Source organism: Pituophis catenifer, unplaced genomic scaffold (genome assembly GCF_029215685.1).
Source record: "Pituophis catenifer annectens isolate HBS135680 unplaced genomic scaffold, rPitCat1.0.hap2 SCAF_12, whole genome shotgun sequence".
Taxonomy (NCBI): Eukaryota; Metazoa; Chordata; class Lepidosauria; order Squamata; family Colubridae; genus Pituophis; species Pituophis catenifer.
The window spans coordinates 14,517,775-14,544,562 of NW_027256892.1; the positions used below are offsets into that span (position 1 = coordinate 14,517,775).

The 26,788-nt window shown below is 40.4% G+C and overlaps 1 protein-coding gene across 1 annotated transcript in view; it reads right to left on the reverse strand.

Moving 5' to 3' along the window:
* Positions 1-26,788, reverse strand: part of KIRREL3 (kirre like nephrin family adhesion molecule 3) — a 375,859-nt gene that overhangs the window by 12,126 nt on the left and 336,945 nt on the right. Inside the window, exon 15 of the mRNA XM_070952317.1 lies at positions 22,545-22,654. Within this exon, the coding sequence (XP_070808418.1) occupies positions 22,545-22,654 (110 nt within the window). The remainder of the gene's footprint in view (positions 1-22,544; positions 22,655-26,788) is intronic.

Here is a 26,788-nt window from a genome sequence, read left to right on the forward strand (position 1 = left end):
TGATCCGGGAAAGCTTTGCATTGCATTGCAATTGAAAGGGGAAGGGGAAAAAAATGTAGGATTCTACAGAGTTTCTACAGAGCAGTGTTGGCTGGGGAATTCTGGGAGTTGAAGTCCACCCATCTTAAAGGTGCCAAGGTTAATATACACTAAACAAACAGCAAAAGTAATTTTGAATGACGACATGACCGATCAATTTGATATAACAAAAGAGGTTAGACAAGGCTGTCCACTTTCTCCACTTCTGTATATTTTAACATTGGAGATTTTGCTAAAAAAAATTAGGGAAGACCAAGAAATTAAAGGCTTAAAAATAAGACGAGAGGAGTACAAGGCTCAGGCTTTTGCTGATGACCTTGTATTTATAGCAGAAGAGCCATTAGAAGTAGTACCAAAGCTGTTTAAGAAAATAGAAGAATTTGGAGAGGTGGCCGGCCTAAAAATAAATAGAAATAAATCAAAATTAATACTAAAAAACCTTACGAAGATCCAAGAGACAGAATTGGAGAACAGGATACAAATCCAAGCAACGAAGAAAATAAAGTATTTAGGGATCTGGCTGTCACCAAGAACCTCATCAATAAGAGAAAACAATTATGATAAATTAATGATACAGATAAAAAAAGATTTGGATAATTGGAAAAACCTACAGATCTCATTAATGGGAAGAATTTCCACTATTAAAATGAATACTTTACCAAAGCTGCTGTACCTGTTCCAGGTTGTGCCAATAAAATTAGAGAAAAAATTCTTTGAAACTTTAAATAAGATGATTTCTAAATTCATATGGCAGGGGAAACGACCACGAATAAAACTGAAATTACTCCAGGACACTAAGGACGGGAGGAACAGCACTCCCGGAATGGGAACTCTACTATCAAGCGGCAGTGTTATCATGGGTTAAAGATTGGATGGAACTGAAAAACAGCAGAACATTAACAATAGAAAGTCATGATTTACAAGTGGGCTGGCACTTGGGATGAAAAATATAAAACACATACTTACTTTAAAAGACACGCAATTAGGAATGCATTACTATTAATCTGGCTCAAAATTAAAAAAAAAAAAACCAGTATTCAAAAAACCCGATTTGGCTTTCACCATCAGAAGCATTAAGGCATCCAAACGTAATAGATCCTAAAGATATAATTAGATACAAAGACTTAACTGATTATCAAGGGAAATTGAAAACTAAACAACAATTGGAAACAGATTTAAAAAGAGAAATCGATTGATGGACCTTCTCACAGATTCAATCGAAACATAAGGAATATATAAAAACATACGAAATTTACAAAGAAAAACAAGAATTAGATAAAATTATACTAGACTCAGAAGAGAAACTAATTAGTAAAATTTATAAATTCCTGTTGCGATACAAGATGGAGGAGGAAACAGTTAAGAATACGATGATTAAATGGATGCAAAACTTCAAATATATAATAGATCTGGAGAAATGGGAAGAACTTTGGCAATTGAACACAAAAGTAACATTAGCGGTGGCATACGAAGAAAACCAGCTGAAGATGTTTTATAGGTGGCATATGTCGCCCACAAGATTGGCTAAAATTCATTTGAAAAACAGCTCACTTTGTTGGAAATGTAAAAACTCACAAGGCACCTTTTACCATCTATGGTGGACATGCCCGGCGGCAAAGAAATTTTGGTCCAATATTAAGAAATGGCTGGAACAAATTACTAAGCTACAAATAGAGAAGAAACCAGAAACCTTCCTGTTAGGAATTTTCACCAAAACATATCCTAAAGAAATAAAATATTTGTTGATACATATTCTAATGGCAGCGTGGATAACGTATGCCAAAAACTGGAAACAGGAAAAAATTCCAACGAAAGAAGAAGTAATAGTTAAAGGTTTTACATTGGGTGAAACAAAGTTGATATTGTATATGATAACAGCAGCGAGATTACTGATAGTCAATATTGGAAAAATGAAGCTATGCCTACTATTGATGAATGGACTTTGAAGATGGCCAGTTTTGCAGAGATGGCGAAGATTTCAGCATATTTAAAAGATTGCTTACAAGAGACTTATGTATGGGAGTGGAAAAAGTGGATAGATTATGTGCAGAATAAATATCAAACTAGGAAATATCAGATAGCTTTTAACTGAAAGTATTATATAAAGATAGAATATTTGAATTTTGTGAAGATGTGAAAAATATACAGGGGGTGGAGGGGTTCAAGTTTCATACAAAGGGGATTTTGATTTGGATTATATTCTGTGGAAGTCCGGGGGGGAGGGGTGGGCTAGGGGGGGTTAGGGAGGGTTAGGGAGGTTAGGGAGGGTTGGGGGGGGGGAAATTGGGGAGAAAATGTAATTGTAAAACTTTTTCAATTAAAAAAAAAAAAGAAGTAATGGACAAAATTACAGTGTGCCGAAATGGATATGCTAACAGAAGAGTTAAAGGAAAAGGAAGAGACAGAGTACTACAACATATGGAATAAGTGGTACCAATGGCATAACGCCACTACTAAAGAAATACAGTTAGAAGAAGGATAGAATAAAAATGTAAACATGTATATAAATAACTTCCTACAGGCAGATAAACCTGTAGAGGGAAATTAAAAAAAAAGGGATAATCCAAATATATAGTATATAGATTAATAAGGGGGAATTCTTAGGGGAATAGAAGAGTGGGGAGAGGGAAATGGAAAAAGGAAATTATTAGGTTAAGACTAAGGGGAATAAGTACAACTGTACTAATTGAAGGACCAATACAAAACAAATGCTTCAAAAGATTTATTTATATGTTGTCTGTTGTGTAAATGTTTTTATATGTTTTATATGTGTTTTATATGTATTTTAATAAAGTTTATAATTTTTTTTTTTAAAAAAATAAAGGTGCCAAGGTTGAAAAATACTGGTACGGAGGCTTTGCATTGGGGAGATTGCTATAGGTCAGCGGTCCCCAAGCTTTTCAGCTTTGTGAAAAGCTGGTGGCAGAGGTAGCAGGGAAGAGAGAGGGAATAATGATTCCACGTGCAAATGGAGCTGCACACGTGTGTGCACACCTGCCACATGCACAAGTGGAGCTGCGCGCACTTGTGTGCTCATCCGCCACTTACTCGGCCCAGTTCCAAACAGGCCATGACTCGCTACTGGGCCATAACCCAGGGGTTTGGGTCACAAGCTATAGGCCAGTGTTTCTCAACCTTGGTAGCTTGAAGATGGGTGGACTTCAACTCCCAGAATACCCCAGCCAGCAGCGCTGGCTGGGGGATTCTGGGAGTTGAAGTCCACCCATCTTCAAGCTACCAAGGTTGAGAAACACTGCTGTAGGCCATTAAGAAACTGAGCCAGGGGAGAACCATAAACTTTCCAGGGTCTTCCCCTTTCCCTAAAGTATTGTCATCCATGCATGAAACTCAAACGCACAGAAAGAAGAATAATGGAGGTAAATGTGCTGAGACATCAAGGAATGCGGGTGGAAGGTTGTGAGAAGCAGGGGGATGAAATTGAATTTTCTAAAAGGTAGTATGGCTGGAACCCCTAAACAATAGTATTCAGACTATCTCCACCCACCCACCCCCAATCAAAATGACATGGCTCAGAATGCCAGGTTCCTTTCTGAACCTTCCTTGTTTGTTTATTAGATTTTTATTCCATCTTTATTACTTTTTATAAGTAACTCGAGGCGGCAAACCTTCCTGATATTCCTTCTTCCTCCTCTTTCCCCCCACAATAACAATCTTATTAGATGGGCTGGGCTGAGAAAGAGTGATTTTTTTTATTTATTATTTTATTAGTCATATTTCTATGCCGCCTACTCTCCGAGGACTCTGGGCAGTTTACACCAAAGACAGTATACTAAATAGCATATTGCCCCCAATAATGTGGGTCCTCATTTTACCCACCTCGGAAGGATGGAAGGCTGAGTCAATCTTGAGCCGGTGAGATTTGATCCACTGATCTGCTGAACTAGCAGTCAGCTGAAGTAGCTGCAGTATTACACTCTAACTACTGCGCCATCTTAGCTCATTGACCCAAAATCCCAGTTGGCTTTCATGCCAAAGGCGGGACTAGAAATCACAATGTCTTGGTGATTGGCCCAAAAACACACAACCCAGTTTTCATGCCTAAAGCGGGACTATAACTGACAATCTCTTGGTGATTGCCCCAAAGTCACTGGTTTCCATGCCTAAAAAGGGATTAGAACTCTCAATCTCCCAGTTTCTAGCCAGGTGCCTCAACAACTAGAACAAACTGGGTCTCCAAAATTAGATGCAAGTGGAACGTTTTCACCCAGACTTTGCTTACAGGTTTGTCCATGAAAATGGACATGTGCAATATCAGAGCATATCCTCATATAATGACTTATCCTTCCTAAATTTTAGAATTTAGAATAAATGACCTGGAAAGGACCTTGGAGGTCTTCTAATCCAACCTCCTGCTCAAGCAGGAGAACCTATACTCCAGGGGTGCTAGACAGCAGTTTCTGACAGGTTCTGGCGAATCAGTAGCAGAAATTTTGAGTAGTTCAGAGAACCGGCAAATAGCACCTCTGGCTGGTCCCAGAGTGGGGTGGGAATGGAGATTTTGCAATATCCTTCCCCCAGGAGTGGGGAGGGAATGGGGATTTTGCAGTATCCTTCCCCCAGGAGTGGGGAGGGAATGGGGATTTTGCAGTATCTTTCCCCAGCCATGCCCACCAGGCCATACCACACCATGCCCACAGAACCGCTAGTAAAAAAAATTGAATTCTACCACTGCTATACTCTTTCAGATTAAGTGACTGTCTAGAATCTTCTTAAAAACATCTATTTTTAAACACCCAGAATTAAACATTTCTCACTGCCCAACCTGATTTTCCTAGCTAAGAGAAGAGAAGTGAAGGGCTGACCTCTCTTGCTACTGTTTATCAGCAGTTGTTTGACATATGCTCCCTCTGATTCCAGGGATGGCATATAATCAACAGCTGTTTCCCAATGTTGAATGTTTGATGGACCTTGCAGGGTTTTCCGCCCCTCAACTGTTTCCTGTTTAGCAAGAAGAAGGGAATGGAAACAGGGCCAGAAGAAAAATACAATTTCCACAAGTCGTTGTTGAGAAAAGCATTGATTTTTCTTTTTAGGCTTTGCAGAAATTTAATGAACTACAGAAAATGGAGGGTTTGATCAACTACATCCATACATAAAAGAGAACAGTCATCACAAGGAAGACCTTTGAGCAATTCTTTGGTCATGCAACAGAGATTTTTTCAACTGGAAAGAGGGCCAAGACATGAAGCTTCCGAGGCATCAAAGAGACAAGGAGGTGCTGATTCAGTTTGGAAGAAGAACAGGAGCAGAACACAAAATGCAGGGGATTTATTTATTCAAAATGCTTATTTGCTGCCTGAATCTTTAAGCACCTTGGAGCAAAATCACAGATTGCAATCAACGACCAGAATCCTCATCTGAAATTAACAGTTTTAAAGGGGGAAAAAAAACCCACTAACATAAGCAAGTAATGGGCAGCTTTCTATGGAATGCCCATCTCAACAAAAATAGTTTGCACAAGATACGGTATCCACAACAGAGTAGGATGTAGATGGAAATTCTAATCCTAAGATATTATAAGTAACTGTGAGAGGGATCTTGGAGTCCTAGTGGACAACCATTTAAATCAGGGGTGGGTTCTACTTACCTTTACTACCGGTTCACAATGGGAGCACGCGCATGCACAGATCGTCCATTATGATGTCTGGGCAGGTGGGCGGAGCCTCCCACCGCTTTTACCATCGGTTCGCAAGAACCGGACAGAACCGGAAGCAACCCACCACTGATTTAAATATGAGCCAGCCATGTGCAGCAGCTGCCAAAAAAGCCAACAGAGTTCTAGGCTTCATAAACAGAGGGATAGAATCAAGATCACGTGAAGTGTTAATACCACTTTATAAGGCCTTGGTACGGCCACACTTGCAATACTGCATCCAGTTTTGATTGCCACAATGTAAAAAAGATGTGGAGACTCTAGAAAGAGTGCAGAGAAGAGCAACAAGGATGATTAGGGGACTGGAGACTAAAACATATGAAGAACAGTTGCAGGAACTGGGTATGTCTAGTTCAATGAAAAGGAGGACAAGGGTGACATGATAGTAGTGTTCCAATATCTCTGGGGCTGCCTCAAAGAAGAGGGAGTCAAGCTATTCTCCAAAGCACCTGAGGGTAGGACAAGAAACAATTGGTAGGAACTAATCAAGCAGAGAAGCAACCTGGAAGTAAGAAGAAATTTTCTGACAGAACAATTAATCAGTGGAACGACTTGCCTTCAGAAGTTGTGAATTCTCCAATACTGGAAATTTATTTTGCACAGAGGCTCAGGACCCAAAAGAGTTGTACTCAGAATTTGTAGAATGTTCATTTCTAGTTGATTCTATATTGTTCTTCTGACTTTCTTCAGAATCCCATTCCCAAATCTAAGGAATGGTTCTGGGATTGAACTGGGTATGGATCTAAGAGACTTATTAAAAAAAAATTATAGGAAACTGTTTTAATTTAACAGATTGAAAAAAAAATCCCTAGATGAGGAAGATGTTATTTCTGTTGTCCTCCAGTCATAGTATAGATCCATGATATCAATATTTGTTTTCAGATAGGGAAGGAATGCCTAGAGCCTAATAACTCATTTGAACATGAATGTACTTTCTGTGAAAAGAAGTCAGAAGATGGGGACCAAATGGTAGAAAGCAGAGGGAAGGACAACAGGAGACCAAAACCACCATCTAGTCTTCTGCTGCCTTTTTGTTTGGACATGAACACAAGCATGAGATAAATCCAAAATTTAAAGCAAGACTAAGAAGGTAAGGATCTTTGCATGCACTAAATGGGCCAAGACCCATGTTTTTTCAAACAAGGCAATGTTAAGATGTGTGGACTTCAACTTGAAGTTGCCAACTTCGAAGAACTCTGGTCTAGAACCTATCCAGATACCAACTAGTTAATTAGTGTCCATGGATGTCCCAAAGGTGCTTTTTCAAAAGACAACCGGACTTCCTTTGTTCTTCCTTTTTCGCTTCTCATCAAGAAGCTTCCTTAGTTCTGACTCTTTAGTTCTTCAGTCAGAACTGAAGAAGCTTCTTGTATGAGAAGTAAAACATCTTCAAGAAAAAAACACAGAAAGTCCGGTTGCCTTTTAAAAAAGCACCTTCAGGGCAACCACGACCTGGATGACCAAGAATCTCCACAGACATATTGCCCATGAAGTCATCCTACAGATACTAAATAATTTGATCCTATCCATTTTTCCCCTTCTGGACGGTTGGACTAAATGTAAATTATTCTCTACCTATCACTGCAAAATCAGTACGGATACTCCATTGCATTTCCAATAGAGATGATTATTTATATCCACTTCCAGAAGGTTTAAGTCTATGAATGTGTTCAATAGCATCTGCTGGGCAGACCAGCCTTCCTCAAAAATGTGGACTTCCCAATATGAGAAAAATTGTTCCAAGATGATTTCATGTAACACTCATAAATAATGGAGAGGCCAGCAATGCCAAAAGCAGAGGAAAAAAAACCACAGAGTCAATTTACTTTAACTATACAAGAATATTAGAGAGAGTGTTTGTAAGGTCATTGACAAAAGCAGCAAAGGATGAAATTAATTACAGCTCTAAAAATCAATGTGGTCTTGAATGGAGGATTTATTTTAAAATCTTTGACAGAATAAAAGAAAGACAAACAATAGCTTAATAGGGGCAAAAACACATATTTTGATGTCCGTGTTGTGTTGCGTGCATGAGTACACATATACAAGCGTGCTTCACATCAGGCTATCAAGTATAGCTTCACAGCAACAAGAACTGGGAATGTGCAGAGAAGTTAAAATAAGACCGTCAAGGTTTTTAGAAGCTGAATTTTGTGCCTGGATAATGCTACAGAATTGTAAAAATGCACTAGGCATTAAAGAATAACAGAATAACAGAAATGGAAGGGACCTTGAAGGTCTTCAACTCCCTGCTCAAGCATTTCAGGCAAATGGTTGTCCAATCTCTTCTTGAAACTTCCAATGTTGGAGCATTTACAACTTCTGGAGGCAAGTTGTCCCACTGAGTAATTGTTCTAACTGTCAGGAAATTTCTCCTTACTTCTAGGTTGTTTCTCTCCTTGATTAGTTTCCATCCATTGCTTCTTATCCTGCCTTCAGGTGCTTTGGAGAACAGATTGATCCCCTCTACATTGTGGCAGCCCCTGAGATATTGGAACACTGCTATCATGTCACCCCTAGTCCTGCTCCTCATCATATTCTTAACAGGGTCAACAGGGGGGGAAATTAATATCTCATATAAATACTGTAGAATAATCTAGATAACAATTGGGAAGAGTTTGAATCTGAGGCAAACACCATTTCAGGTTCCACTAGTGAACTACTTTCAGCATGCTAGCTCTTTATTTCCAAAAAACTGAGAACAAATTTTTGGAACCATGCTCTGAAAATGGAACTTCTGGGTAGGGGAGGTAGAGGTGGGGGAGTTGAAGAAGAGGTAGGGTGAATTGAAACCTCCTTCCAAATTTCATCTGTGTTGCAGAGTTCAAAGGGGCCACGGTGGTTTATTTTCACTTATTTTTTATTCACCTCTCTTCTCCCCTAAACAGCCAGTCTACAACAGCTCCTAGAATTCTTTGCAGGGGCTGGGAGAGCAGAAAAGATTGCCACTACTGAATAGACCAGGTCACTTAGAATCATGTTCTGCAGGTGCCCTAGGTGGAGTTGAGAAAAATAATTGCACAGCCATATGTTGTCTTCCAAGTAAATATTGCTTTACACCTTCCGAGAAGCCAACTCTCTGTCCCAAGGCTTTCAAATATAGAAATAAGACACACAATTTTCACCTGACTGGAAGGAGCTTTCTACTTTCTCTAGCTGATTTGTTCCTGTCATTTCCATTTAAGTAGGGTCGCTAAAGACAGACTGGCTGAGTTTACACAACCAGGTCAGTCACAAGGGTTAGCTACTGTGTTCCCCTAACATGCTGTTTGATTAGCATTTCCTTGGTTTTGTTTTGAGGAGTTTTGAAGTTACTTGTGTTGTAGAACCCATCCTACCTTGTTCATTTATTGTTCAGTGTATTATGTGAAGCCAGAAAATGGGTTACAAGCAGTGGTGGCATTCAAATTTTTTTACTACCGGTTCTGTGGGTGTGGCTTGGTGGGTGTGGCTTGGTGGGCATGGCAGGGGAAAGATACTGCAAAATCTCCATTTCCACCCCACTCCAGGGCCAGCCAGAGGTGGTATTTACCGGTTCTCTGAACTACTCAAAATTTCCACTACCGGTTCTCCAGAATCTGTCAGAACCTGCTTGTTGTGGCCCGCCAGCGGCCTGTGCGGATTGTTGCTGATCCTGACGACGAGGAGGCTGGTGTGATGTCACACCAGCAGCTGTGCAGCTGGCGCTCGAGTCGGACAGGGAGGAGGCTGAAGAAGATGTGGTGCCAGAGGCCGGGATTGAGTCAGGGCCTTCAGAACCTCCAGAGGCTCCTTTAAGTGAAGAGGATGAAGTGGAGGAGCCTCTTCTCAAAGCACGGGCACACAGAGCTGCCAAAATGCAGGAGTGGTTACTCAGGAGGAGGTCTCCTCGAGAGTAAGGCTTGGGGCTAATTGGCCACTCCCTTAGCCTATTTAAGTTTGCACACAGCTTGTAAAAAGCTGCAGGAAACAACGTTCATTCGTTCGCTGATCATTGAGTTTGGATTTTCTCTGCAAACCTTGCTTCTGGGCTTTCTGCCAACTCTAGTAAGATTCTATCTTATCTGTGGAATTTCGGGCAGGTTGTTAAGAATGTTTTATTAACAGCCTGCATTTGCAAAAGACTGCGTTTTGAAGTAAACTGAGTTTTGTTCGGAGTTTGTGTGTGCTGTGTTCTTTGGGATCTGTAGCTGGGGCAGAACACTGCTGAATAGCACCCCTGGTTACAAGGATCAAGCCACCCAGGGTCACTGTAATTAGTGAGATGGGTGATATAGAAAACAAACAAACAAACAAATAATAAAGATTAGGTGAAAGGACTATAAGACCTCCAAGGTTCTTTCCAACTCTGTTATTTTTTTATTATGTTATGTACTCTTCTTTTGCGTGTGCTGCTCTTCCAAAATTCCAAATAAAAGGAATTTTAATGCTTTGTAAATAAAAAGATAATAAAATAAGGAAGGATAAGACAGAGAAAATATGACCTATGTCAGAACTGGACAACCTATAGAGTAAAGTGAACTTCTAGGTGAACTAAACTATTAATTAAAAAGAGTCATAGAGAATTATGCTGGTTGCAAAACTGCGGAGAGGACTGAGCATGTAATATATTTTTACCTCCAACGAGAAAGAGAAATCCTGGTGGAAGTCAAGAGGACTTCAGTAGCAGAAAACATTTAGTGAAGTTTTCTAGGGGAGAAAGGAAACATTACCAATTGGATAACCCATTGTTTTGGGAAGCAGAAAATTGTACGGCACAAACCTGATTGCTTTTTTTGACGGAATCGCAAATTTAGTGGTTCAAAGAGGTGTAGTTGTTTTAATGCATTTTAGACTTCAGATTTGATGGCAACCTGCAAAATCTGGGTAGGTATAATTTGGACTGGCTTAGAAGTGTGTCCAGAGGCATGGCCTGAGTAACATCTGATAGGGAAGAGGAAAGAATAGTGATGTTGGAAAGTGATTTCGCATGGATGCTATGATGGCTTACCATATTTTCGGAGTATAAGAGGCACCGGACTATAAGATGCGCCTACCTTTTTTAGTGAGGAAAAGAAGAAAGAGAAATCTGCCTCTGCCTCCCAGCAATTTTGCCTCTTGCAGCAAACAGCAAACAGCCTGCTTTACTTTCATTTTCATTTTCAGCATAGCTTGATTAGGACAAGGAAAAAAAAAATCTGCTCCAGCAATTTACCTCCTTGCAGCAAGCAGCAGAGGCCCACACAAAACAGCTGAGAGCAAAACAGCTGAGAGTCGGGAGGCCGATCCAATCAACTTGTGCTAATTAGTCTGTGCTGAAGCTGAAAGGAGCTGTTTTTTCTTGCAGTTTGCTTTCAAGGAGGTAACTGCTGCGAGGCAGAGGCCAAAGGATGGGGACCAGTGGGTGGGTGGGGCTACATTCGGTGTATAAGACACACCTAAATTTTCACCCCCTTTTAGGGGAGGAAAAGGTGCGTCTTATACTCCAAAAATACGGTATATTCTGTGCCCTTCTATTTAACATCTGCATAGATGATTGCAATGTGAAAGATCTCCACGTGTTAATCGTATTCTCAGCTGATATTAAACACCAAAATGGCAGAATGGTAATTTACAGGGACAGGAAGATGTTAGAAATTGGATCAGAAAAGCTGCCGTATTACAAGGCTTGTTCAAAAATAGTCAGGAAGGATGGAGGGAAAGTATTTTGAGGTTCATTCTTTCCCTAGACAGAAAAAAAAAGGCTGTGAAGAAAAGTGATGTGGGCAGAAATGGGTACATTAACTTATCTCAGCATTGCTTTCTCTGTGTGACTTTTTGATTTCATTGGACAACTGGACTGTTGCTCTTCTTGGAATGTAGTGAAATTTGCTGAGCAAATGCTATATATTAAGAAGAGAAGGGACATTCTGTAATGTTAGCATGGCATACAATGCTTGGTTTAGACTTAAAAGCCTTCTCCAGGCAATCAGTTCAGCTTCCTGGCAAGAATAGGTTGTTACTGTATTTCAACATTTGTAAGACAAGGAAGGGGGGGGAGGGAGGGAGGGGAGGTAAAAAGGAAGGAAGGGAGGGAGAAAGTCAGAAAGGTGTGAGAGCGAGAGCTTGAGAGAGAGGGAAGAGAAAGGGGGAAAGGGAAGTGGAAAGGAGAGAGAGAGAAGGAGGGAGGGAAGGGAGGAAAAAGGAAGGGAGGGAGGGATGAAGGGAGAAAGTCAGAAAGGTGTGTGTGAGAGAGAGATTGAGAGAGAGGGAAGAGAAAGGGGGAAAGGGAAGTGAAAAGAGAGAGAAGGACGGAGGGAGGGAGGGAGGGAGGAAGGAAGGAAGGAAGGAAGGAAGAAGGAAGGAAGGAAGGAAGGAAAGAATAGGAGTAGATCTGATCCTTATTATTTGATGGCCTTGACAACGCTCTCTTCAACCTACAAGAGATAATTCTCAAAAGAAAATGGGTTTCAATAATAATAATAGAAATAATCCCAATTCCTCTATCCTTGCTATAGCTAAACAGAGCCCTAAATGGAGCAATCTCTTGATAGAACAATTTCTGCCATGTTTTCTTTTTCATTATTATTCTCCTTCCAAAGGTTCGGAACAGCTGATGCACTATCCCAATTTAATTCTCACATCTACTCGGCAGTGCCGTGTGCATTAGACTGAGAAATACCAAGCGGCATTCCAAAGCCTTCCCAAGAAATCTCATTCCTGAGCAGGGAATTGAGCTAGAGAAGGTTTCAATAACTAACCCATTGCACTCTGCACTTTCTGATTCCCACAAGTATGGAAACTCTGGCCCTGTTCATCTGAATGGGAGGATCCTAAAAGGCCATGAAAGCAGAAGCTCATTATGCAAATCCCAGATTTGTGTAGTTCTAGACATGTTCTGCTGAACACACAAATACTAAATGATGCAGCAGCATTTTTCAACTTGCAAAGGCATTCTAGGTATTGATGGCAAAAGTTATATAAGGTCCTTAAAAACTAAATGCAAGGAAGTTTAGAAGAAAACAGACTTCATATGGGAGTATCAAAAGTTGGGTCTGTCTGAGTCTATTTCTCCCTCCCCCTCTCTCTCCCTCTCCCTCTCTCCCCCCCTCTCTTCCTCTTTCTCTCTCCCTTCCCCTCCCTCCCCTTCTCTCCCTCCCTCCCCCTCTCCTTCTCCCTCCCTCCCCCTCTCCCTCCCCCTCCCTCCTCTTCTCTCCCTCTCCCTCTCTTCCCCCTCTCTCCCTCTCTCTCTCTCCCTCCCTCTTTCCCCCCTCTCTCTTCTGTATGCCTTTACAGGCATTGTAATGCATACTTTGTATGCATTACAAAGCTGGTATGTTGGAACTGTATTATAGGGAAACATCCTGTCATAATGTAAAGAAGATAATACTTCTTGTGGGGAGGCTTTTTGACCTTATTTTGTATTTGAAGTTCAGGAAGAAAGAGCCACACTATCTGTCAAAATGAATGAGGTTTTTTGGAACAGGAATTATTTGTATGCTTATCCTAACAACAACATATTCCCCAGGAAACATCTCATTGAGTAGAAGCCAAAAATGACTCAAGTTGAAAAATGCAATATTCCCAGCTATCTAAAGCTTTTCCACTGTTTAAATGAATAAGCACCACAATTATTAAAATTGCAGTCCTATGTAGTCTCATCTACAGTAGAAGTAAGCTCCTTGAATGCAGTAGGGCTTACTGCTGGGATAAATAATACTGGATTGCATCGCAAAGCTCCATTTAAAAAAAAAAAAAGGAAAACATAGTGAAAAATCAAATGCTTTGAAAGGTAGTGAGACACTGGTTACGTAAACAAACTCTGAGATCAAGGAAGTTAAAAGATGTTTGTTATGATAATAGATGAGTGTTAGAAATTTCATTACGGTATTCTTTATCAGAAGAATGGGATTTCATGATAGGAACTAGTATAGAACAAAGAGGTGGAAAGAAAAATAGTATATTATTTTTACAGTAAGTAGCTGCAGATATCACATTGTCAAGAACAAGACCTGAAAACTACTAAAGGTTTTAGGTGCTCAAGCTTGGAGTTTCATTCAAGTTAAGCTGGGCTCAAGGTATAAAGTGATCAGTAAGTGAGGAGATGCAAGGGGGTAAAAGAAGAGACATAGGATGGTAAAAAAAAACATGTAAATGGTGTTAAATGCCAAAATGAACTTAAATTGGTTACATTAGTGAGCAAGAGAGAGAGATTTCAATGATCATCCGATCTGTAAGCCTTCACTAGGTCTGAAATTAACTGAATTTCAGAACCTTGGAGAGCTCCAACTGCACAGACTGCAACTCTACTACACCATTGTCCCCCTCCAACGTGTGAGATTTAAAAGAGAAAAAGACAAATTAATCACTTTCCTAACCTAAAATCTTTTCAACAACCCCATGTATCATTGGGAAAGCACAGTGGAGGAGAAATTGCATAGCTCTGCAGGAAGAATCAATTCCAGGAAGACGTCTATGGAAATTCCGGTTCAAGATTCATAGGCTGTGAAAAAAAAATATGAACACCTGGCCTTGGAAGTGGGGAAGGATAATTGAACAGCAAAGGGAGGTGTTTTAGAAAAGATTACTTAGTCTTGAGAAAATCAAAATGCCTTGACTTTGTTCAGTACATGAAAGAATAGGGAAGAACTTTGATAGGTTTTCAAGCTTCTGTTATTCTACCTTAATACAATAAATATCCTTGGAATTTCTGCACATTTATGCACATCTGTTGGCCATTTCTACCTCAAGTGGCAACAACATCAGTTTTCAACATCAAGTTTAGTTTTGCATCAGACTCCTGATTCTACTTCTCAGCTGGTAATTTAACAATTCTTGACTCAGTTGTCTATGGATTCTTCTCCTCCATGTTGGCAATGGTTCTCAACTTTGGTGACTTTAAAAAGTCTGGACTTCAATTCCAAGAATTCTACCCCAAACTGTTTCTGAACAAAAACACTAACCTCCCAGTGGAGTTGGTTGATAGTAAAGGCATAAAGCTGAAGAAGCTCTAAGCAATAGACAAGGATCAAATTTCAAAACAAGTCCAGTTGTAACCCAAGAGCCAAAGTACACGGAGTAATATCCTTAAGAAACACCAGCCTGATCAGGAGGTGTTTATATCAAGATGTTGCTTCCGCATTGTTGCATTAAAACTGAAAATATATAAAGTCAGAGATATGCTGGCACTTTGTTCATACTCCAATTGCTAATTATGGAAAGATTCAGAATAAGCATGATTGCAAGGAGATTTTACTCCTAAGGAATTGCCTTCTCCTAATAGGACCTATTCTTCAAATATGCACAATGACTTTGGGCCTCCACCCACAGAACAGGTTGGTGGAAATTCATCCAGTCTTTATCTGAGAATCTCAATATCAGAGAATGAAGGTTGATTCTACAACTTTTGAGCCTCCCATTTTTTTTAAGGCAAGTGGGGTGTGAGAACAAAGTACATCCCGGGGTTTAGTTTCATCCTATTGCATGACAGTTTTTGAGTTTCATTTAGTTGCTCATGGATGATACCATCTATTGGGCATTGCTTGAACATCTGTGCTGGGCTTGAAATGATTCCAACAGAAAAAAAGGAGAAAGGAGTGAAACATATTAGCTCCAGTATGAAACATTTGGATTAGTGGGACCTGGTTTCCAGCAACCATTCTTTATGTGTTTTAAGGGACTGGAGGCCAAAACATATAAAGAATGATTGCTGGAATTGGGTATGTCTAGTTTAATGAAGAGAAGGACTAGGGGTGACATGATAACAGTATTCCAATATCTCAGGGGTTGCCACAAAGAAGAGGGAGTCAAGTTATTCTCCAAAGCACCTGAGGGCAAGAGAAGAACCAATGGATGAAACTAATCAGGGAGAGAAGCAACCTAACACTAAGGAGGAATTTCCTAACAGTTAGAACGATAAATCAGCAGAACAATTTGCTTCCAGAAGTAGTAAGTGTTCCAACACTGGAAGTTTTAAAGAAGAGATTGGGCAACATTTTTCAGACAACATTTGTCTGAAATGGTATAGGGTTTTCCTGCCTGAGCAGGGGGTTGGACTAGAAGACCTCCAAAGTCCCTGTTATCTAATTCTAATTCTGGCATAAGAGATCTCTCCCTCATCCCCTCTTTCAACACCTGGACCAAGGAATTCTTAGTACTAACAATGAATAAGGTAGGAAAAAGCTTCTTCATCCAAGTGTGAGCATTCAGGGCCATGGATATTTCAAAGGAGATTTATTATTTTACTACACAATGCCTCCTGCTGTCAAATAGGCAAAGTTCATTTGTAAGGCTGGGGAGGGGGGAATGCATGGGAGAGCAGCACAGAAATTCTTCCCTCCATGGGAATATATAGGTCACTACAGGAGTTAGATAAAATCTTATTGGGAATTGAAAAGAAATTAGTTTCAAGGTGCTACCAGGTTTTGGTATCACGATGGATTAGTGAGGAGGTGATTAAGGACACTATGATTGCCTGGGGGAAGAACCTCGGATTTTCTCCAAATCTAGATAAATGGGATGAGATATGGAATAGGAATAAGAAACTTACTTTGTCAACCTCCTACAAGGAAAATATTTATAAAATGGTCTATCGTTGGCATATCCCCCCGGCAAGAATCGCAAGAATGTTCCCGGGAGTTTCTCCGGCATGCTGGAAGTGTGGGAATGGTTGTGGGACGTACTACCACCAATGGTGGACGTGCCCCAAAGCAGGCACATATTGGTCTAAGGTTCGGAACTGGATAGTGGAAATTACAGGATATAATATAGAGCTGAAACCAGAGGTTTTTTTATTAGGAATGAAACTAAGGAAAAATGGTACTTGATCCTCCACATCACTACTGCAGCTAGAATACTATACGCGCAAGAATGGAAAAACAAATTAATACCCACAGAAAATAAATTGATTTGGAAAATTACAGAATGTGCAGAGGCAGACCGGTTAACAAAATTACTTAGGAACCAAAAAGATTCTGATTATTACAAATGTTGGAATTTATGGTATAATTGGGTGAAAGAAAAGAGAGGGAAATGAAATGGATTGTATTAGTGGTATAGGCGCAGATTTGTGTACATTAGTTGCAATAACTTTGTATGTATATATGTAAAGTATTGTATTTTTAAAAATGAAAATAAACTTTGTCAAAAAATAAATAAATAAATTCTTCCCTCCATTCCATGCCTCAGAGATTTGCTCTGGAAAGCCTGTATTCCTTCCACCACCACCATACACAGCAAGTTGCCAGCTGAACATAGCTATGATTGCTGGCATGATGGGGAAGCACATTTTTAACATCTTAAGTTGCCAACTTTGACAGGTGGCTGATGTGGAAATGTGGCAGAAATCCAAGAAGGAAGAATCAACATGGAGTTAAGAGTGAAGGAGATAGGAGAGCAGTTGGTTTCTGCCACATCTCCAGATTCCTTTGCTGTTTGCACAGCAGGTTGGTTGACTTCCATCATGCTCTCAGGGCTGTTTGCAGTCCTGCCAGGGATTCATTGCAGCTCGTATGTTAATGAAGTCAGATCCAAATCTGTCAGCTCATTGACAAATTTCTTCCTAATAATTCTTATTAGGATGTTATTTGAATGTGCCCAGGCTAGACCTGTTATTGCTAGATGTAGGATCATATGCCTAGTGTTGCATGCAATGAGAAGGAGAGATACAGAGTCTTTTTAATCATGAGAAATGAAGTCTTCATTAGCTTCTCCTGCCTGGAGCAAGGATTGCAGAGAGAGAGAAAGAGAGAGAGAAAGAGAGAGAGAAAGAGGGAGGGAGGGAGGGACAGAATTAAATGGGAATGAACTTATTTTGTTAAGCATGCTAGAGAAAGTATAAACTGAAACCTTTCTGGAGTGTTAGACAAACTATTGTCAGGTCAACTTATTTTCCAAAGCACCAGAAGACAAGACAGGAAACTATGGATAGAAACTAATCAAGGAGAGAAGCAAGCTGGAATTAAGGAGAAACTTCCTGACAGAGAGAACAATGAACCAGTGGGACAGCTTTCCATCAGAAGTTTTGGATGCTTCATCAATGGAGGTTTTTAAGAAGAGACTGGACGGCCACTTGTCTGAAAAAGTATGGGTCTCCTGCTTGAGTACGGGTTGGATTAGAAGACCTCCAAGGTCCCTTTTAGTTCTATTCTGATTCGATTCAAAGATATTGCCCTTGCCCTTTTGCACTGAAACTCTTTATAGCTTGATATACTCATTTTATTCCTAATGAATAGGAAAGTTCCTGGCCAGTGTCAAATGGAAATAAAAGGGATTTGAGAAGTTGTTGGATCTCTGTGTGTAATTTTAGATGCTGCTGCCTTAACATATCTGGAGAACACTGATTTCAGATGTAACAATGTGTGTGTTGATGTAAACCAGGGGTGGGTTCTAAATTTTTTTACTGCCGGTTCTGTGGGCGTGGCTTATTTTGTGGGCGTGGCTTGATGGTCATGTGACAATTATTTAGGATTTAGCAGAGGTACTGGTCTACCAGGCTTTTAACTGCTTACAGAGCTGTACCGGTCTACTCATTTGTTTTTGCAGGCACTGATCTACTCATATATTTTTGCAGGTCAGTACCTAGGTCTATTCATTTGTTTTCTTTTAACACTGATCAGCTGTAGGGTGGACCTTTGAAGCCCTGCGGCAAGAGTTTAAACAGTTTTTTTCCCTCTAGCCGTCAGCTGGGACTCAGGAAGCAGCAATAGATTGGGGGTGGGGCCAAATAAAAGGTAAGAATAACACGGGGGTGGGGCGGACGTGGGGGGAGGGCGGGGGGGCAGAACCGGTTCAGTGATGTCATATCATCACCGTTACCGGCTCAGGAGAATCGGGCTGAACCGGGAGGAACCCACCACTTGTGTAAACTACCCAGAGTCACTTAGGTGAGATGGACAGTGTAGACATTTAATAAAAAATAAACAAACAATCATTAGGATTACTGGATATTGCAGTAGAAGAAGAGGAAGGAAAGGAGGAAGAGGAAGACTCATAGCTTCATGAGCCTTGATAAATGGAAGATTGGAAACCAGTTTATTACCAAATCAGACTGTTGTTTCATTTATCTCTGGTAAAACGTTTACCATTCTGGTAAAAGTGAGGTGAAGGAGCTGAAGATTGGACTGAGAATGTTCTACATGCGGAACATGTGCTCCCTTGTTGAACCATGGGATGGTTATAAATAAAACAAACTATTTAAATTTAAATGTGGATTTCAGCTCGGATTGAAAGGTAGTAAATTGGGAATGTATCGCACAAGAATTAATAAAGGAGTATATAAAACACCACAGTAATAAAATAAGCTATTTTATGAAAATTTAAGTTGGTTATTTAAACTTGTGCCCAAGTAAGCTTGGTATTGGTATACATTTGGATTTTAGCTTTGAGAAGCTTGCACAAAATCCAGCTGTGTGATACTTGTTCTTACCGAGAGTTTCAAAAACAAAATAAAGAATGGTTTAGAATTTGGCGGATCAACTGAGAGACAACGATAATTGATGGAGAGCTCCTTATTCTGCTTTCAAAGACATTTCAAGAATCAGGTTTGCATATCTGTATCATTTCAAATCAATTTTCCCCAAGCCATGAGGATTTCCTCTCAAATTGGGTCTTTCCTTGGCCACCTTTCCAACCAAAATGAATCAATATCAATTTATTTATTAAATATTTATGCCACACATCTCTCCTATAAGAAATAAGAGTCAATAAGAGAGACAGTTTGGTCTAGTCGTTAAGGCAGCAGACTACAAAGTGGAAGACTGAGTTCAAGTCCCACCTTAGCCATGAAATCTAGCTGGGTGACCTTGAACCAATCACCAGGAGATGGTGAGTTCTACCCCCATCTTAGCCATGAAAGCTGGTTGAAAGACTTTGAACCATTCACCAGGAGATTGTGAGTTCTAGTCCCGTCTTATCCATGAAAGCTGGTTGAAAGACTGTGAGCCAATCACCAGGAGACAGCGAGTTCTAGTCCCATCTTAGCCATGAAAGCTGGTTGAAAGACTGTGAGCCAATCACCAGGGGACGGTGACTTCTAGTCCCATCTTAGTCATTGGGCCAGTCACTCTCTCTCTCAGACCAACTCATCTCATAGGTTTTTGTTGTGGGGAAAATAGGAGGAACAAGTTGTGTTGGATATGTTTGCCTCCTTGAGTTATTTGCAAAAATAATAAAGGCACAATATAAAATATAAAATAAATAAAAGATGGTTGAGAAATTGAATCAATGATAGAGGTGTGTCTACAGGAATGCTTAAAACACGCTTTCTTCTCTGCCTCTCTTTTGCTTTTCTTGTCTCTGTTTTATAACTGGACAGTTTTGCTGTGTTTGCCATGGCTCCATATTCTTTCCATATGGTTGTCTTATATTAGTCATTTATAATGTAGTCCCAGCAGGGACAAAGCAAATCTGGCATTGGAATGCCAAATGGCAGCATGAATAGGAAAATTGTTCCTTGTAGCTTCATGTCTTGGCAAGTATTTAACCCAACTTCTTTTTTTTTTTAAAAAAAATCCCCCACTAGCTGTGCCCAGTATTGTATAAATACATTTATCCTATAACTGTTCAACAGAAAAACTTCCTGAAATATCTGGAGGAGAGAGGAGAGAGAGACAGAGCATCAGAAACTGAGTGGCAGAGGTCTCTGCTCTTGTTTTCTGTGACATACTTTTATTTATTTATTTTTATTTGTTATATTTATTCGCTGCCCATCTCACCGTGGAGGTACTCTAGGCAGCTTATGACAGAAAGGAAGAAGGGAAAAGATGGTAAACAGAAGGGAAATAAGAGAGCAATAAGACAGACAGTGAAAAAGAATGCAATGAGAATACATCGATAAAAGAGGTAAAAGTTCCCCTCGCACATATATGCTAGTCGTTCCCAACTCTAGGGGGCGGTGCTCATCTCCGTTTCAAAGCCGAAGAGGCAGCGCTGTCTGAAGACATCTCCATGGTCATGTGGCCGGCATGACTAAACGCCAAAGACGTATGGAACACTGTTACCTTCCCACCAAAGGCGGTGCCTATTTTTCTACTTGCATTTTTTACGTGCTTTCAAACTGCTAGGTTGGCAGAAGCTGGGACAAGGAACGGGAGCTCACCCCGTTACGTGGCACTAGGGATTCCAACCGCTGAACTGCCAATCTTTCGATCGACAAGCTCAGTGTTTTAGCATAACCCAAAAAGATGGACGGGTGGGAAGCAGAGAACAAGGGTGGGGGAGATTCTGCCATCAGTCCAGCAGCTGCCTCCAGTCTGGAACTCCCCCCCCCCCATTTCAATCCCACCCCAACCGGCAGAGTCTGGTCTATTAGGCTTTATCATGTTTTATATTATTTATATTATATATTTATTATATTTTTAGTCTTTATGACATCAGCATCTGGTTTCCATAGCAAACATGGGAGATTAACTATCTGATGTACATAGTAGTGTGAGGGCTGAGTAGCAAATTCCTTGAATGAGTCAACTCTGCCCGTGACCCAGTCTAGGTCTACCAATCTTTATAATAGCACAGTGTCCTTTGGGCCAAAGGATTGAAATTAGCTATGGAAAAAGGCAAGCTGGGAGCTTCATTTTAAGGAGTGAATGTCATCAGGAAAATGTTGTTTTAATTAAAGCAGAATGATATTCATACTCTCCAGTTACGCATTAAGTCAGGGGTCCCCAACCCCCGGGCCGTGGACCAGTACCGAGCTGTGGGATGCCAGAAACTGGGCTGTGCAAACAAGCAAAGCTCTATCTGTGGCTTGCAGGCAGCACACACGAAACCACACCCCCTTTGGTCCATGGGAAAACCTCTCTCTACGGAACTGGTTCCTGGTTCCCAAAAGGTTGGGAGGGTGGGGGGTCGTTGCATTAAGTATCTTCCTTCTCTGGATGTTCTAAAAATTTCAATTTTTGGAAGCTGACACTCAAATACTTTGTCCATCAAATGGGAAGCAAAGGGTCCCTGGAGAAGACCCCGATGTTGGGAATATTGAAGGCAAAAGGAGAAAGGAACAGCAGAGGATGAGATGCTTAGAGACAGTGTCATTGATGCAGTGAATGTGAATTTCGCCAAATTCTGGGAGACGGTGAAGGATGGGAGGAACCTGACATGCTATGGTCCATGGGGTTGCAAAGAGTTGGACATGATTTAGTGACTGAACAACAACAAAAAACACCTTTTTTTGGAGGTTTGGGGAGGGCAGATGGGGATGCTATCAGTGGCATCATATTACCTCAGCATCTCATGTTTTGCACTGCAAAGAGGTAGCGAAATTGTTGAACTGTAACTCAAGGTGAATTGTCCATTTCGATCAGCAGCATCTTTTGTTTAATATTTTATTTTTACTGCTACGGGAGCTACCATTTAGAGATAGCCCCAGGCATTCAACCATCCTGAATCATCTCGGAGAGATAGTTGGAATTGCATGTAATTTCAGGTCACCCCACTCTTGAGCTTGGAGATCTAGTGGGTTTGACAGTAATGAGGCAACCAACCAACTTTCCCTGTTGCAAGACTTGGTGTACTCGTCCATCTTGCAACTGAAGATGCATCTCAGTTGTTCATGCTTAAATAGATGAGGGTGGTAGATGCTCATGCACTGTTTAACATCCTTGGGGTCCACTGGTGGTCATGTCAACTTCTCCATCAAGTAGTAGGAAACCTTACTTTTCATCAGAGCCCGCAGGCTATTTGCCGAACAGCAATAGTCAATCCCTCCGGTTTCTCTTGTCTGCATTAATAAAGTTGCACTCTGTGATTTTAACAGCTCCGAGCGATGCGTTAAATTTTGAAAGAGCATACCTCCCTGTCATAGGCCTTCCTACACTAAAAAAACATATGTCTGCACTCATTATAGTCGTGAGCGAGGGACAGCAATGGATTAAGGGAAACCAGAACGAATCCTTACCATTAACTGCTTGATTGCTGGATGTTCTTCATTTTCTCTGCTTGAGGCAGATTCCTTGTGAACAATCTCAACTCGGATATCATTCTTGGCTGAAACTACTCCTTTCAGATCTAAGCAAAAGAATAATAAAAAAATGACCATTACAAAAAATAACAGGAATGCTCACTGCTCCAGAGGTCTGACAAACAATAAGGTTTTTTTCCCCCCAGAAATGCTTTATACAGAGGCACCTGGATACTCAACTGCTTTGAAACTCATCAAATTTGGTACTCAATGCATTTTGATGTGAAAATTTTGTCCTGGTACTCATCGTTTGTTTAGTACTCAACACACAAGCTAGAATTTGTCAGTGTTGGCTGCCTTGTGAGCCACTACTACATTATTCCTTATGGGGAAAAAATTGTTTGATATTAGTGGTTTCTGGTACTCATCACACCTCCTGAAACCAATTAAGGATGAATACCAAGGTGCCACTGTATATTCTTATCTTCCTGGAGCCTCAGAAAATGTGTGAAGGAATCTTCTAGGATACCCATTTGATGTATACGATAAACAGGATTGTTGCCATTTATTATTATTCAACTTTCATTGGATAGTATTGAGAGGGTTTGAAACTTACAGTAGTGGTCAAAATTGTGGAAAACTTTTGGGAAAAGTGTATTTTTGAAGTTTGATGGCTAATAATACCACTTTTTTGGGGGAGTTTCAAGATAATCATATTCTGCTGCTGGAATGGCCTGGGAATAGCCCAGACCTTCTTAACCCAATTGAAAAATCTATGGAGCCGACTAAAGAAACTTGTTAGTCAGAAGTGACCCAGCAATAAAATCCAGTTAATAGAAGCAATCATTCAATCTTGGCTTCACATTATAACAGCTGCAGAACTAAAAGACTTGGTTCACTCCATGGGAAGATGTTGTAAGGCCGTAATTCATGATAAAAGTTACCTAACTAAGTATTAACTGATGTGATAATTTTTGTATATCTCGTTTTTTCTATGGTGATCATTTTTGTATATCTCGTTTTTACCGTGTGTTTCAATTTTCTTCTTTATACTGTAACTGCTATTCTAATAGCAAGCCTTCATAAAAGTTATTGCATTACGTTCTTGATTAAATTATCTTTCCATTGGTATATAAATTTATGGTACTACTTCCAAAAAAAGTGGTGTTATTAGCTAGTTTTAGAAAATACACTTTTCCCAAAAGGTTTCCACAATTTTGGCCACTACTGTAAGTCTTCTGAAATTTAGAATTTAACTCTACTTACAGTGACCTAGGATTGTGAGCCAGATGTCCAAACAGATGGAAGGTCACCACTAACACCAGAAGAGCCTTTCCATGCTATATATGTTCTAACATAATCCTTGTCTCCTAGTCAGCAGAGTTAAAATACTGGAAATCCATGAATTGAACATTCTCTTTGGTAAATGAACTATCACTCATCTAAGTAATGAACCTCATGAACACACAAGTAGGTATTTTGGATCTTTTCCATGAGATCAGCCTTAGAAGAGGAAGAGAAGGGGCTGTTTTTACAGAGAGCAGAGTCCAGGGAAGGGCAGTGAGATTCAGAAACTTATTTCTTCTTCACCTCCCTGCCCCAGTATCCCAAGAGCCATCTAGTAATCTTTGAAGTGGCTTATTTTGAAAAATTAAACCCAAGATAACAAGCAGCAGGCTCTAGAGGGAAGGAAACACTTTCCTCTATGCATGCCTAAGATTAAAAGACTGAGAGGAAGGTAAATCTAAACAGCCACAAGCTTTGAAGAAACATTGAAGAGGAGGCCTGCTTTTTATAATTGGCCCTCGAATAAACATATTAAAAGACAGGTTATTTATTGGATTTATGCCCTGTGTTTCCAATAAATAATCCTGAAATTAGTTATAAATAATAAATAAATAAATAAATAAATAAATAAATAAATAAATAAATAAATAAATAAATAAATAAATAACACCCAGACAAAAATCCCCTGATAAACCTCCCCAGTAAAGCCAAATTTGACACCCAGCAAAGATCTACCTAACATTAAAATGCATTTATTTGACCTAATGGAGCAGGTAAAAATCAAATCATATTTTGAGCCAAGCACAACTTTTTTCCCTACAATCGTTAATCCCATGAAGTTTTGGAGGAACTCAAGACAGTTATAGAATGATATAAAACCCATACGGAATGCTTCTAACGTAAGCAAGATAAATCAAATATTGTCAGGTGTGAACAACCAGATTCATACATAAAGAATTAAATTAGCTGATTTATTGTTCATGTCTGTACGCAGAAATCTTCTCAAAGTGACGGTTTGTACCTGGATAAACCAGTTAAATTTCATTGACATTCAAGAGGGGCCAGATTTCACCTTCTTGTGCCTATATAAGGACTTCAAATTAGTTCCCTGCTTGACTCCTCCCCCAGGCTCTGTCGGTCTCTCTCTAACATTGGGTTTTCTATCCAGAAGATGTCAGAACACAGATATTATGAGGTTAAATCAAGCACTCAAGGTGCATCAGAACAAGGGGACCTTTCACCTTGAATCACATAGTCCAATAAAAGACATTTGCAGCATTGCTAAGATGCCATTTGTAAGTTTTTATGTTCTGATTTCAGGGGTGAAATTCAGCTGGTTCTATCCAGATCAGGTGAACCGGTAGCGGCGGCTGTGGGAGGCTCCACCCACCCACACGGACATCATGATGTCGCTTTTTTGCGATGATTTTAAGCCTCTGTGCATGCGCAGAAGGCTTTGCGCATGCACAGATGATGATGATGCACACAAAGACATTTGCGAACCGGTAGGGAAGGTAAATGAATTTCACCCCTGTCTGATTTCCATAGTGTCCATTCAGATATTGGTTGAACCACTACTTGGAGAAACTACTTGGGATAGGATCTTTGCATGGATGTTACTCTTGAGGATTTCCCCCCCTTCTGTCTTTAACATCTCTGGCTTGTACACGGTAAGTGGGAACTCAGTTTTAAAATTGAACTCAGCTGTTGTGACCACTGGCCTTGCTTCCACCACTTTGCTGATGGTTTCTTGAGGTTTTGCTTCCTTCTTTTCAAAAGGTCCATTGCAGTAGTGCAGTAGTAGACAAAATGCAAACTTTGGATCGAGATGGCATTTCCCTTTTATGAATCTTGGTGACCTAAGGCTTTATCTGTTGATAGCAATAGCACTTAGACTTGTATACCACTTCACAATGCTTTACAGACCTCTCTAAGCCGTTTACAGAGACAGCTTCTTGCCCCCCACAATCCAGCTCGTTTTATAGACCTTGGAAGGATGGAAGGCTGAGTCAATCTTGAGCCTGGTGAGATTCGAACTGATGAACTGCTGGCTGTCGGCAGTCAGCAGAAGTAGCTTGCAGTACTGCACTCTAACCACTGCGCCACCTTGGCGCAGATAGAATCATTTGGAGTTAATACAGGTACTCCTCAACTTACGACCACAATTGAACATTTGTCTTGCTAAGTAAGCTCATGTCCTTGTCACCTCCCGGCTGGACTATTGTAATGCTCTCTACATGAGGCTTCCCTTGAAGAGCACTCAGAGACTCCAACTGGTCCAGAATGCGGCTGCGCGGGTGGTTATGGGTGTAACTCGTTGTGCCCGCGTGACACCCCTCCTGCGCGAGCTGCACTGGCTCCCAGTGGTCTTCCGGGTGCGATTCAAGGTGTTGATTACCACCTTTAAAGCGCTCCATGGCATAGGACCCGGGTACCTTCGAGACCGTCTTCTGCCACCAATAGCCTGCCACCGACCAGTCCGCTCCCACAGAGAGGGTCTCCTCAGGGTGCCATCAGCCAAATTATGTCGGCTGGCGACACCCAGGGGGAGGGCCTTCTCTGTGGGAGCCCAGCCCTGTGGAATGAACTGCCCCCGGAAATACGTAAGATCTCCGACCTCCGGGTGTTTCGCTGCGCACTGAAGACCCTGTTGTTCTGCCAGGCCGGGCTATCAATATAATAATTTTAAATTGGGGTATTTTAAATTTTTGGGGTTTTAAACCGGCCAAATCTATTTAATTATTTTATTAATTATTTTAATTTTTAATCATTGTTGTGTCTTGTGTTTTTAAATTGGCTGTACACTGCCCTGAGTCCTTTGGGAGAAGGGTGGTATAGAAATAAAATAATAATAATAATAATAATAATAATAATAATAATAATAATAATAATAATAATAATAATAATAATAATAATAATTATTATTATTATTATTATTATTATTATTATTATTT